The sequence below is a fragment of the Protobothrops mucrosquamatus genome, unplaced genomic scaffold (assembly GCF_001527695.2).
Source record: "Protobothrops mucrosquamatus isolate PMUCROS unplaced genomic scaffold, P.Mucros_1.0 scaffold337, whole genome shotgun sequence".
Taxonomy (NCBI): Eukaryota; Metazoa; Chordata; class Lepidosauria; order Squamata; family Viperidae; genus Protobothrops; species Protobothrops mucrosquamatus.
The window spans coordinates 447,017-460,929 of record NW_015386675.1 but is presented as its reverse complement, the minus strand read 5'-3'; the positions used below and the strand labels follow the sequence as shown (position 1 = coordinate 460,929).

At 37.4% G+C, this 13,913-nt stretch overlaps 1 protein-coding gene across 1 annotated transcript in view; it reads left to right on the top strand.

Moving 5' to 3' along the window:
- Positions 1 to 13,913, top strand: part of LOC107286909 (ephrin type-B receptor 5) — a 139,823-nt gene that overhangs the window by 111,960 nt on the left and 13,950 nt on the right. Inside the window, exons 6-11 of the mRNA XM_015815351.1 lie at positions 7,012 to 7,136; positions 8,005 to 8,167; positions 8,982 to 9,096; positions 11,322 to 11,377; positions 11,464 to 11,583; positions 13,541 to 13,788. Of these exons, the coding sequence (XP_015670837.1) occupies positions 7,012 to 7,136; positions 8,005 to 8,167; positions 8,982 to 9,096; positions 11,322 to 11,377; positions 11,464 to 11,583; positions 13,541 to 13,788 (827 nt within the window). The remainder of the gene's footprint in view (positions 1 to 7,011; positions 7,137 to 8,004; positions 8,168 to 8,981; positions 9,097 to 11,321; positions 11,378 to 11,463; positions 11,584 to 13,540; positions 13,789 to 13,913) is intronic.

The window sequence follows — 13,913 nt, the reverse complement described above, 5'->3', positions numbered from 1 at the left end:
GCTCTCATTCCTTGTGTTCAGGAGTTTGCAACTTATGCTGGCCCATCTGCTTAATCATGTACCTCTAGCAGATGGTATATCATTTGTCTTCATTCAAACTCCTCTGGAATTCCTCTGAAGGCACTAAAGCTGGCAAACAATAGAGAACTTGTCTTTTGACAGTGATAGTACTCCTGAAGTATAAGCAGAATCTAAGTTAATGCTTAGAACAGATAAAGTTTAATGTCTGAATGGGCAACCATGGGAGTTGCATAAGCGGCACAGTGGTGCTGTTTATGTGCATTATTATTTTCCTCATGCATTCAAATGCCATTCGGTTATGCTGAAAATCATGATTTATTCCTTGTTATATTGGCATTTGTGTTTGGTATAATGTAAACAATGTCCCTTTATATTTCCAAAAATCTATACTGCAGATTTAACCAGGGTTGAGTCATTCCTTACTGGTGATTAAAGGGCTATGTTTAACATATATCATGAATTATACATTTCTGTAGGGAATGAGGAATACGATAGTTAGTATGAAATTATTAAATATGTAACTTATTCTTCCAATTTGTTCTAGGCTTTGGTATAATGTTGCTGAACATGGTTTTTGGAAATAGGTATACTGTATACTATTCAGCCACATAATCACAACTTCTTTTCTTCCACAGGCAGACTAATTGGCCAGGATCTAGGCAAGTCATTGTAATTCATCCCTTAAATCCCTTAATCTCAGTGATAATAATGTAGCCTCACCAATAATATGATTTTTTTGAAGGGGACATTTGCATGAAGGGAGGCATTTTGAATACTTATAAATGCTGGAAGAATCCTCTTTTTTTCTTTTCTATCTATCTATCTATCTATCTATCTATCTATCTATCTATCTATCTATCTATCTATCTATCTATCTATCTATCTATCTATCTATCTATCTCATCTACCCATCCAGTTGTCATCACTGAACGTATAGATCACTTGACTCAAGACAACTCTGGGTAGTTTGCATAATAAAATAAAAGAATAAAAATTAAAAGAAGACCGAGAGATTTTTCAGAAAATAGCAACATCTGAGTCAATTCTCCTCCATGATATATAGGATGTTTATTTTTGCTGCAACATTGAAAAATCCTCTGCTATTGACAGTCAGGGACATGGAGAAGTGAATGTATAAGTTGATGACCTTGTAGTAGCTGCCTATATGTTATAGGAGAGAGCAACAACAGCCATCACATTATATGCAGGTCTGCAGTGAAAAAGAAATCAGGTAAAAATAAACCCATGATAGGCTTTTTTTTGGGGGGTGGGGGGGTGGGAGGGCCTGAGAAAGAGAATATATCTCCTGCTATGACCCAAGAGTAATCAAATAATGGAGGAAGTAAGTAAAGCTAATCATTAGTAATTCTTAGCCATTCTTCAGTTGCATTTCTTTTGAGTTGTTAACTACCATCTGGTTTTTTTGACTGCAGTACAGGAGGCACTTATTAAAGTTTATGATCCCTAATGTGATAAACAGCAAACTGAAGGCAGGCCATCACTGATCTTTTTATTAAAAAACCCGGCTCACACTGAGAACCTGCAGATCTTCAGAGATGGTTTATGGAAGCTAATTATCAAAGTGTTTTTAGGCACAGAGTTTGCATACCAATGCATATAGAACTTACTAGTACTGTATAAAAGTATAAAAGTTAGCGTAGAGACAAGTGATGATGCTTGGTATTCAAGAGATATGGCATTTACAAAATGAATTCTAGAGTTGTACTGCGGACATACACCTCTGATCCTGAGAATAAAATTGTCGTGGAGGCTTAAGCAAAGTCTGCTTGATTGCAGATCCACAAGCTAGTTTCTCTCAGAAGTGGGTGCATGGATGCGGTTTGACTGCCTATCTGCATTACCCTTCAACAGTTCAGAAGCGGCATTAATGCTGTCATGAGATTATGTACAAAATCATGACCTTTGCAAACAGATACACTGTGCTCTAAATATGTTCACTTTGTGATAGCATAGAATAGATAAATAGATCACCCCATTGCATGTAGCTGGGGTCTCAAACCCAGGCTGTCAGCTCTCTAGTTGACAAGCTCAGGGTCTTTAACTGCCGAGCCATCGCACCTCCCCTTACAAAAGCAATACCTACTTTTCAAAAGTAAAAAGTACCTACTTAAAAAAGTAGGTAGACACAAAATGGCCCTTGCTAGAAAGAACTGTGTCATGACATTTGTTATTAAACGTAGTTGTCCTGTACGGAGCCTCCTTTTTTGTTTTTTCTTAGAACTGAAATGAGTAGAGTTTTAGGCATGAGTAGTTCTACCCTATTTCACTCCATTGTTCTTTTGCCGCAGACTGTTTACTGAGTATTCCACTCAAGTTGCACTCAGTAAAGTATGAAGAAATTCCAAACTTAATTGCGGAACTGATACTTGCACCGTTTGCTGAAAACCGTGCTCCTGTTCTTTTAAATGTTGCAGGAATATAAAGCAAGGCTACATCAGCAGTGTGTGTCTGCTGAGCATGTAATGTAAGAAGTCGTAGCCTTTGGTATGATCTGCTCATAATTAAATTAGACTTCTCAAATTTAGGGAGAAAGCATTCTTTTAAGAGATCGGTTGCCTCATCCACCCAAATTGGTATCCTTTACTTGGATGGATTTTGTCTGTGCAGGGTGTCAGAGACCTGGGCCAGAAGACGCCAGGCTCAAAGCATGTGCTCTACCATTGAGCAATGGTCCTTTGACAAAAGGTGAGGAAATTCAGCTTTAAAATGTGCCCTTGGTAGCGAAGGCTTATTCCTATTTCTCTCCCTTTGGGTTTATTTGCCCTCTCTCATCAATTCTGTGCTCTTTTCCTCACCTAATATAGCGACATAACAACTGTGGGCATTTGTATACCAGCCTCTTTCTGTGCATGTGTACAGAGGTACAAAAACACTATAGAAGACATATTTCATTTTGTTAAGTATAAACTTAACTAACAACAGTTCATGTAGTGACCGTTTGAAGGTACAGCGGCACTGAAAAAAATGTCTTATGTCTGTTTTTCCACATTTATGACCGTTGCAGCATCCCCATGGTCAGGTGATCAGAATTCAGCCACTTGGCAAACTGACTCATATTTATGATGGTTGCACTGTCCTGGGGTCATGTGATCAACTTTTGCGACCTTCTGACAGGCAAAGTCAATGGGGAAGATGCATTCAATTAACAACTGTGTTGCTAACTAGACAATTATAGTAATTCATTTAACAACTGTGGCAAGAAAGGTCAGAAAATGGGGCAAAACTCACTTAACAAATTTTGAGCTCGATTGTGGTTGTAAGTTGAGAATTTCCTATAACAATAACCTAACAAAGAGGGGAGAGAAAGAGATACTGATCTAATGTACATTGAGAGCGAATAAGGTGGTATTTATTGCATTTTGATATGGATTCAGGACTTTAAAAAAAAGATATGTGCCTTTCCTGTCAGATACCATACATAAAAGGATTAAGAATATATTTTATATAAAAATGAGAAGGTAGAAATCTGAACTTCATAAAAAAAAGAATCTGGATGTGATGATTTTTTTATAGGAACAAAGCTCTGTTTCTGAAAGTATTAAAATGACATTTTCTAGTACATATGCATTTATAATATGCATAATCATTAATATTTTAACTTCTTTTACACATAATCAAAACATTCATACAGATGTGGCACCAAATTCTTGTTTGATATAATCAGTGGAAACTTTATGTAGGCTTACTTCACTCCACTCTATTTGATGTTACTTTTATATTTTAAAATGTAAGTATAGTTTACATTTCTGTTTCACAGTAAAACCTGCATCTTATATTGTATATTGTACTGTATAAGCTATATAAAATACTTGTTTACAGACCAGAACTGCAAAGTAATTACCAGCTTTAAAACAAAGTATTACAACTGCTCATTTGAGATATACAAGAATAAATTCAGAAAAATGTGAGGACAGGGAAGAAAATATCTTCATCATTTTCATGCCAGGCTCCAAGTATATTTAAATGAATTAATCCAGTATATCACAAATAAGAAACTCCTTGGATCAAGAACGTGTTTATATATCTTCATTCCTTTGAAAAATGGCATAAATTTTATAAAAATAATAGTAGATAAAAGCATTCTTGTGAAGATGAAGAATAAAAAACAAGAAGTACATGAAACATTTCAGTATTCTTTTAACTTGATTTATAGTATTTGAAACTGGTTCATGCTTGCATAAGCTGGTTAAAGCCTCTTTGATTTCCTTCCTTCTGAATAAATTCTTCTTGTTCATCTGAAAAAAAGAAAACAAAAAACTTAAACTCACTCCTTTTATGTTTGTTAGCACTGAGGAGAAAACAAGCACCTTGTGTTGATTTTGCGGCCTTATCAGATTTACCAATTGGGCCAGGTGTTCACAGGTTTCACATTGTTCCAAGTTTGCTAGTTAAACTAATTTTAATCTTAATCATGCAACAACTTTATTGATCTCGGGCCACAGAATTGTACGTAAGATTTTCCCAAAAACACTGGAAGGCTGTAATTTCTTTTTCTGCAGTGGTTCTATATTTGGCCTTCTCATGTTACTCCTTCCAAGTAAATGTTAGTTCAGTGGTGGTAAGCTATGCTCCATGGAATCCTGTTTCTTGGACATTTAACATAACCTGGGGGTGGTGGGGAAGTTTGCTCTTTAGGACTGCTAGATGGATTTTAGAACAAAATCTCCAATAAGCTTGGCTGGCAACTTAATTAGAAATGCATCATGAAATATAGGCTCTTTTATGGGGATTGAGATTAAATGCACAGAAATGTCTACTCAGATAATTCATTAGGGAAAGGGTTTCCTGAAAAATAAAATAAAAATCATGCATGGAATCGCCTTTCTTTTTTTAAAAAAAAATCTGTATTTTGAGTGTCAAGACTATGCTTTCTGTAAGATGACAATGTTGTACACTTTCCTAGCCTTTCCCCTGTTCTAGGGATGTGTGATCATTGAACTATTTATATTTATATTCAGAAAGAAGCTGAGAAACAGTGCTATCTTTTTGCTGAAAACAAATCCTCTTTTTATTTTTCTAATATATTACAAGAAGTAGATAATTACAAACAAACCCAAGTTCTTACTTTTCAGCCAGTGAACAAAATGTATTTTGACTGCACAGAGAATATGGCTGGGTTGGTTACAGATTATGATTTTCAGTAGTGAGAAAAAGAATGTTTATGACAATTTCAGTACTATTCCATTCATTATTTCAGCATAACATAGATTCTACAGAAAAGTATGCACAATCCCGCCTTTTACGTTCACTCAATCTGAAAATAAACCCTCACACCAGGGCCTTCAGATTAATTTCTAGTTTTTCTGAAACTATGACAAACCTTGTCCAACCGCCAGGAACATTTAACATGAGTTCTCCCAGAGGAAAACAGCCATGAATATTAGAAGGAGAACGAGAGCCAGTTGGACAGAAATATAAACTAGGGAAAAGTGGAATATTCTCAGGAAGAAATAACATTTGGGACGACTGGAAAATAGCCACTTTAAATTGCATAGGTTATATTTCACAATGAGTAAGATGGATAAAGGATTGGTGACTGAGGATTTTCTTGGAAGGCTCTTGAAGGTCTGAACAGTTTTAGTAGGGAGGGTGGAGGAGACAGACTTACGTCAAGCTGAGCTCCTTGGAGAAAGGGTAGGATATAAAGGTGATAGATAATTTCATATGGCTTGCAATACGTGCCATATTAAGAGGTTACATTATAATGAAACAATAAATTACAAACCAAAAAAGCAGTTTGCACCTGGAATTCTTAAGTTCAGGAATTTTGCCTGGCAGATATACTCCACCACCTCTCATCACCTGTATTTTTTTTTGTAATTGGGTGGCATAAAATATTGTGAAGTAAAGAAAAATAAAACCAAATATTAAAAATATACAGTAAAGAAAGAACAAGAAAGAACAGATACAAGACAGCAAAATCCTTCAAAGCCTCTTCAAATTAACAATAGATATATTCATGCAAGAGGCTTAGAGCTTTTTTTTTTCCCCTCCATGAATTGGTTTCTAATGTGAATGTAAACCTTCCATTGGCCAAAGTGTGCATTTGAATTACAAATGGCTCTCTTTCTGGTTTAAATATTCCACTTTGAGAAGGATCTGACATTCACATAAATAGCCTGTGAAAAGCACTCTAAGCCTCATGTGTGGAAGTTCCCACAGTCCCGCAATATTTTCAGGCATCCTGAAATGTATGAATGGCAATTCTGTAAAGGGTCAGCCCAGCTTCTTAAAACAATCCGGGATATTTTAGGAGTACCCAGAAAGAGTTACACTATTGACTTAAGTATGTATATTAAAACTGCAATACGACAACCACAGTAAATTCAATAGATCTTCCTTATGGAGGTTAACAGGAGAGGCCCATCTCTCAAAAACCTTTAGTGGCCACACATGTAATAGTAGACCATGACTGTCAAGGCCACCTCTAATCTGAATTGCTTTGGCCTACTGATTAGAATCCATTGGTTAAAGATGAGTCAGAGATCTTTCAGCATGGCATACGCACCATGGATTAGTTGCACATTTTTTTTGAAGAGTTTGCTAATGTTAAATGTACCCAAGCAAATACCCTTACAGTCTTATATGATGTGCAGTTTAGATGTAGGACTGCCAACTTTTAGTCTCAGACAGAAGGAACAAATTCTCTGAAGGAGGACTTTGAATCACAGAGGGTAGGGATATTTGTGCTTTGCCAAATAATTCTGTTCTTTGCTTCTTTGCCTTCCCTGTCATTTTCCACAATGGAGCAGCAGGCACAGCCAGCTTTCCCCTCTGGTAGGCCAAATGCAATCCGGAGTTCCACTAAAGTCTTCCAGTCAGGATCCAAACCTTAGAAAAGCAAGTAATCCTAGCATGTAGCAATTGTGTTGCAAGCAGGCAGGGTGACAATAGCTTTGGCAAACTGGAATTCTTCATAGTACCCCTAATAGCAAAGCAGTTTCCAATGTTTCCTTCTTTTTACTGCAGTCCCTTCTGCTGTCCCTATGATGCATCAGGTGAGTCGCACCCCAAGCAGCATCACTTTGTCCTGGCCACAGCCTGACCAGCCAAATGGAATCATCTTGGACTATCAACTGCGCTATTTTGACAAGGTAAACTGGTGAAAAAAGTCCAGAGTTAAAAATTAGCATTTGAGTTTGGGTTTCAGTTCCAGTTTTGCCATCTATAGCAAGTTTACGCAGTAAAATTTAATAATTACAACTGTTGTGGTTCCTAGTTCCAAGAAACTAGGACTGGTCCAGAAAAGTTGTATCTCACCTACTAAGTTCTCAGCAGCCATAGAATAGTTGTCGGGTTCTTTTAGAGTAGGCATGGGACTTTAAAATCAATTTAGGATTCTGGAATAGACTTCCCCTAATTTTTCTTCTCCTGTTTAGGAAGTGAGCATGCTACCCTTTTATATTACTAAAACAGTTGGGAAGCTGCCACTACCACAGGATCTCATCTTGCATCATTCCAGAAATAAACAAAGCAGAAAGGACCCACATGGGAAGGATAAAATTCCGTAGCTTCTAGACCAGAAAAAATTCATTTCCTGAATGGGCCACTAGTGTGATGGAAAAGAGCTGCGTTGTTATTATTGCCCACCATATTTTCATTTCAGGGTGCTCATGTTACCAGGATGGGGTGGATAATAGTTATAACAAGAAAGAGTCTTAAGAGTTTATTGGAAGCCATGGGTTGTACTGAAAGGATGAGTCAGGCAATCCATCCTTGGAACATTTTTTCCCCTTTCCCTCATGCAAAACATTTTTATTGTTCCTTTAGCTATCCATCCTCGAGAATAAAGGCAGAAGTAGTTGGTAATTTGAATTATTAGTTCAGGAGTTTGGGCAGAAAGGAAGTTGACTAAATAACAAAAATGTGGATGCATCTGACAAAAGACCATTGCTGAGCATTGCTGAGGTTGCTGAGGTTGAAGAAGTGGAAGTCTATTGATCAACCTGTATTGGTTTCTAGTCAGAAGATGAGGACACTTCATTCACCTTAACCAGTGAGACTAATATGGCCACCATCTCCAGTCTAAGCCCAGGGAAGATATATGCTTTCCAAGTACGAGCCCGGACAGCAGTGGGTTATGGGCCCTATAGTGGAAAGATGTATTTCCAGACTCTTGTAGGAGGTAAGTGACACATCTTCTGAGTTTCCAAACCTAGATTTTTCAATACTTCTCTCTCACGCTCATACTTGCTTGAACAATTTTCTCTTTTTATTACTCTTTTGCTCCTGCCTCATAAACTTTTTATAGCCTTCACATACCTAACAGGTTAACATATACCTTGAGTCGCCATCTGCTTATGTATTTTCAAGTGTTGTGTCATTTCAATATGTGGCAACGCTTAGGCATCTAAGACACAATCTAATGAGGAATTATCCTGGACAAGCTTCATCATTTCAATGTGACTTTTGGAGAAGAACTGTTTGGTCAGTTGTGACCATGTGAATTGCATATGTGTTTAGCCAGAGAGATAAAATCAATTGCAGGAGCTGTGTAGAAGTACTTTTGAAGAAAGGAAGGAAGAGCTTTGGCGAAATTGACAATTAAAAGACCTGATTTTTTTTTAATTTTAAAAATGAATGAAATAAAGTGGCATAATACAACTGAAGTGTGTATGTGTGTTAGAAACAGAAAGAAAGGCTGAGAGATTTGAAAAGTCTCTTATATTCTGCTAGATGATAAAGCAAAACTGCATGGAGGTTTTGTTGCTCAGAGAAAACCTTACATGGAAAGGGGACCTGATGGAGTCAGCATAACTATGACCCTTCCTGTTCTACACACTCGGATGCTTCAGACAGGGGAAGCAGGGCAATTGGTGTCTGAAGCTCTTAACAACATTTTGAGAAAGCTTGTTCAAATGTTAAGACTGTATTAGAGGGTTTCATAATAATAAAGATTATATATAAGAAGACAACAGACTGCCTTCCTTCTTTGACAGGTGAGCGCTCTGAGATGGTTCAGGATCGGTTGCCTCTTATTGTAGGCTCGGCATTGGGTGGACTCGCCTTCATGGTAATTGCTGCCATTGCCATCCTGGCCATTGTCTTTAAAAGGTAGGTGTTCTGCTTTCACCCTCGTAAAGATATTGTTGATTCAACACAAAACTATTCCCAAGTAAGGGAGTTCAGTGTGATTTTGGAAAGCTGCTTTCAAACAGGAATCCCATTATGTCCCGGAACTCTTATCGAGAGAGACGGTCTGCTATTTTTTCCCATATTATATATATCATCTGCAGTGTTACATATTACACAAGATCATTTGGAACCTAGATATGGTATGTGTGGGAAAGAAGGCATACCATTCTTTTTTGACCTCATATTCAGACCTTGAGATAATTGGAGAAACATGACAAGGTTAGGATTAGGGTTACAGTTATAGAAGAGCGCCTTTGGTCAATATGTCAATTGTAGACATACTATTTCTACTAATACGTTTAAAGGAAGACTGTAAACAAGGGATAAACAATATGTAGGCTGCTTTTGGCAACCTATGTGCAGTTCCACAATGTCCAAGGTACAAACCTTTGAACCCTTTTTTTTAGGGGAAGGGGAATGTTAAATAATGGAAATGATCTATTAAGCTTTGCTGGGCTTTAAAGCATCCAGAACATTCTTAAACATTACCCTTCCCTCCAAATGAGCTACATTTTTCAATTTTGGGGATAAAGGAGTAAATAGATAAGCCTGTGGAAAATTTGTTGCTACTATAACCCCACGACCCATCCACTGATAATGTATGTTTGGCCAACCCCACTTGCTTTGTGACATTATAATATCACCAGTCATGTGACTCCAAGCCTGAAAAAGAAACATCTCCACTATAATTCAAAGGCAGGCAATCTCCAAGTTTAGTCTCCAATCTAATTTCTAACAGCCCCTGCAAGTAATCAGTTTAGATTTCTGTTAAGAGTTGTCTCACCTTTACCTAGCAATCTGCCACTTGGTGAGACAGAAGTTATCAAAAATAGAATAAATAGGGTGTGAAAAAAATAATGGGTTCCCTAGTCACTATTTGTTTCAGGCCTAATCACTATTAGCAAGTTTCCCCAAATAAATAAAAATCCCCATCTCTGTTATAGATCAGTTTAAAACTTCTTTAAAATAGCGAATAAGCAAGCTATTTGAAAGTAGAATCTTTTAGTCTTTAGCTCCAATCGTCATTCCAACTTCAACTGAAATCTGTTACTAATTTTTGTTTAATCACCAAATCTCAAAACTAGATATAATTATTCATGTAATCTAAAGGCTATTAAAGCACACTGGAGTTCCAATCAAATCCATTTCATATCCTTACTTGGTACTCTGCCCAATGCATTGAAAATCTTGTTCAAAATGCAACTTTTAGAGATGTATCATAAACTCTGTCACCGAGTGAATAGTCATGGTCTCCCCTTTATAGCATCTAACTGGGAATATGGGCATAAATTGTCTTTATAAATGGATATGTGTTTCTGAGTATCAGAACAAATGGTAAAAAGTGCACAAATTGAGCCTATGTTACATCTGATTATCATATAAATTCCCAGTAGAATTACTGGTGTCACTTCACTGTTCAAGTGTCCATTCAGTACTTAAGAATATCATAAGAGCTCTGCCAGATCAGACTAGCTGACATTATGTTTGTACTACATAATTTAATTTATTATTCCTCTGTACTTCCTCCATCTTTATTGAAAATTGCTTTAGGGTTTTATTAAAATTGCTTTTCAATAAAAATTCAAAGTATTTTGAATAAAGAAATATGTGACTTATTATTTCCAGTATTACAACAATGCTCCCCTAAACCAGTGGCATATTTTACGGTCACAGCATTGGATGATCAAATGGTCATTTAGTGCAATTTTCTGCTAAAGCTGAAAAAGTATTATGCTGATATTTTATTGGCCCTTTTGTGAAGTATTTTATTTTGTATCCTACAATCAGTCAGTTGAAGTTCAGATTTAGCTAGCATAAAAAAAAGAGAACAATCTTTTCTCTTTCTACTCTGTCCTCACTATGAGTAAGTTTCTACATTCCTTCTGATTCCTTTACATTGAAAGGAAGTTATATTTAATATGACCTACGCATAACCTATGAGCAAACATAGAATGATTAGATATTCATGATCTTCTTCCCCCTTCAAGTAAAATCCCACTATAGATTGCTTCTACAATATCGAACATGATTTTGACTGCTCTTGCCTGCATCTTTTTCATAGTTCTAGAAGAGTCCTTTGGACCTGATGCATCTAACAAAATCATCCTATCTTAGTTTTCCTTTTATGTTTTCTTCTTCCACAGTAAGAGACGAGAAACTCCATACACAGATCGCCTACAACAGTACATAAGCACTCGGGGTAGGTGATTGAGAGTCTTCCCTTTCTTTAGCTGCCTCTTCTCTCCAGCTCATAGCTGATTCTGGAATCTGTGGTCTCCCTCGCAGGCCTTGGGGTCAAATATTACATTGACCCTTCTACCTATGAAGACCCCAATGAAGCTATTCGGGAATTTGCCAAGGAAATTGATGTGTCTTTTGTCAAGATAGAGGAAGTCATTGGATCAGGTAATGAAGCAATATTTTCTGATTTAATCTCTGCTGTCTTATTTGCTCCTTAGCCCTATTTTTCAGTACAGTTGTTCTCACTTGGAACCTCAAACATAGTTAAATCTCTCATTGTGACCTCTTTTTTGTTGGGTTGCAACTTACCGATGTTCACAAGGGTCCACCCAGTTGTCAGATGTTCCTCCCATTTATCTGGTTTTATTTATCTAATAGAACTTCACTCAACTGGCATTACAGCATCTTCACCGTGCAGGCTTCATCTTAGGTATTGGAAGAATTAAAAATGGGTACATTCTAGGAAAAGGAGTGTGTAACAATGTGCTGTGCTTCAGATCCAAAACAGAAAAGATGCTTCAAAATAGATGGGTTGTATATGGTTGATGCCTCCTTAAAAAAGAGGCATATTTTTTTCTTTACTGTATTCTTATTTTTCTTCCCATTTCTCTTTGTAATTTCCCTTTTTTCTTTCTTTTCTGCATCTTCTACTCCTTCTTTATATTCTTCTACTTTTCCAGTTTGTATTAATTTTTACCGTTGTACCTAAAATCTTTAACAAAACTATTATAAAAATGTGTCTTTTCCTCAGCTCGCATATGTCTCAGGAGAATATAAATTTGAGGTAAGGAGGCACTGACAGCTCTTTCGTGCCTGCTTCAAAGCCCTTGTTGCACCCTGCTGAGAGCTTGTTAATTTAACTGCATATTTTCCTGGGATTGCCCACCCCCATTGTAGCATTTTTCCCCCTTTAGATCTGAAGCTCTGCACATCCCTAGAACTGTGCAACAATGAAGGAATGCATGGAATACTCTTTCCATGTAGACTTTCCCCATTATTTGAGAAGGGGCAGAATTTTATTCAGTTCACACCTGCTGCTGAAATAGGATGGGGAAACATTTCCTCATGATGTAATCCCACACTAATGCAAAATATATACAATTATCAGAATTACAAAGGACAGAGCCAGTTGCAGAAAGAAAAAAGTAAGCAGTATTATATAAGAAAGGTGTAGAGGGGTAAGAAATATCTCCCTGTAAAGGGTCTGGTACTCTTTTTGGTTAATTTGGTCTAATGGTTAAGGCACCAGGCTAGAAAACAGGAGACTCTGAGTTCAAGTCTCAGCTTAGCCATGAAAGCCAGCTAGGTGACCTTGGGCCAGTCATTCTCAGCCAACTAACCACACAGGGTTTGCTGTTGTGGGGGAAATAGTAGGAGGAAGGTGTCTTGGATATGTTTGCTGCCTTGAATTATTTGTAAAAACAATAAAGGCAGGATATAAATAAAAAAATAAATAAAAAATTATGAGGGCTGAAGCTCAAGACTGAGCTCTTCTTGTTCTCTGACCTTCTTCGCCTTCTGAATGGCAAAAAACTCCTAGTCTACTGTAGCTTCTGTTTTCTTTAAGACAGAGCTTTAGAGCATTGGGTTTTTTTTGTGTAGTTGTTTGCTTGTTTCTATTTTTTCCAGGCAAGTTGCTTCTTGAGTTCTTAGACATGTTTTTCAAACTTGGCAGCTTTAAGATAGGTGGACTTCAAATCTCAGAATTCCCCAGCCATGCTGGTTGGGGAAATTCTTGGAGTAGAAGTCCACCCATCTTAAAATTGTCAAGTTTGATTAAAAAAAAAACTTTCTCAAATAGAGCAGACCAAAGATTGTATCAATTGTGAAAGTGTGTAGATTGTTCAGCCGAGCCTCGGAGGACTGAACCTCAATCAGTGCTCAGAACTTCGGAGTTTGTCAAAACCCTGTTTCAAAGATAAAAGAGGGAATTGCCTTGCCTGATTTGAACTTGGGCAATATAGTAACTTTACCAATGAAAATGAACTCCAGAAAGTGATGAAGGGCTTGGTTCTCAAATAGTAGAGCCCACAGTCTTACCTCCCCTCTGCACTTAAATTATGCAAGCACCAGTTCCTCCTCTGGCTGATGTGGTGTCTTTTCCATCCCTTACTCCTGGCAGGAGAATTTGGAGAGGTGTGTTTTGGCCGCCTGAAGCCTCCAGGGAAGCGTGAATACATGGTGGCTATTAAAACCCTGAAGGCCGGCTACACTGATGAGCAGCGGCGGGAATTTCTAAGTGAGGCCAGCATCATGGGACAATTTGAGCATCCAAATGTCATCCGCCTTGAAGGTGTGGTCACCAAGAGCCGCCCCGTCATGATTGTCACTGAGTTCATGGAGAATGGTTCTCTGGATTCCTTCCTCCGGGTATGACCATCTCGGTTCCCTCTTTCCTTGCCTGCTTCACTTCCCCCCTTTCATTTTACATCTATTATATTTATTACTATTTATTTATTTCAGTTACTTTTTAGCATTTGATTGATTGATTGATT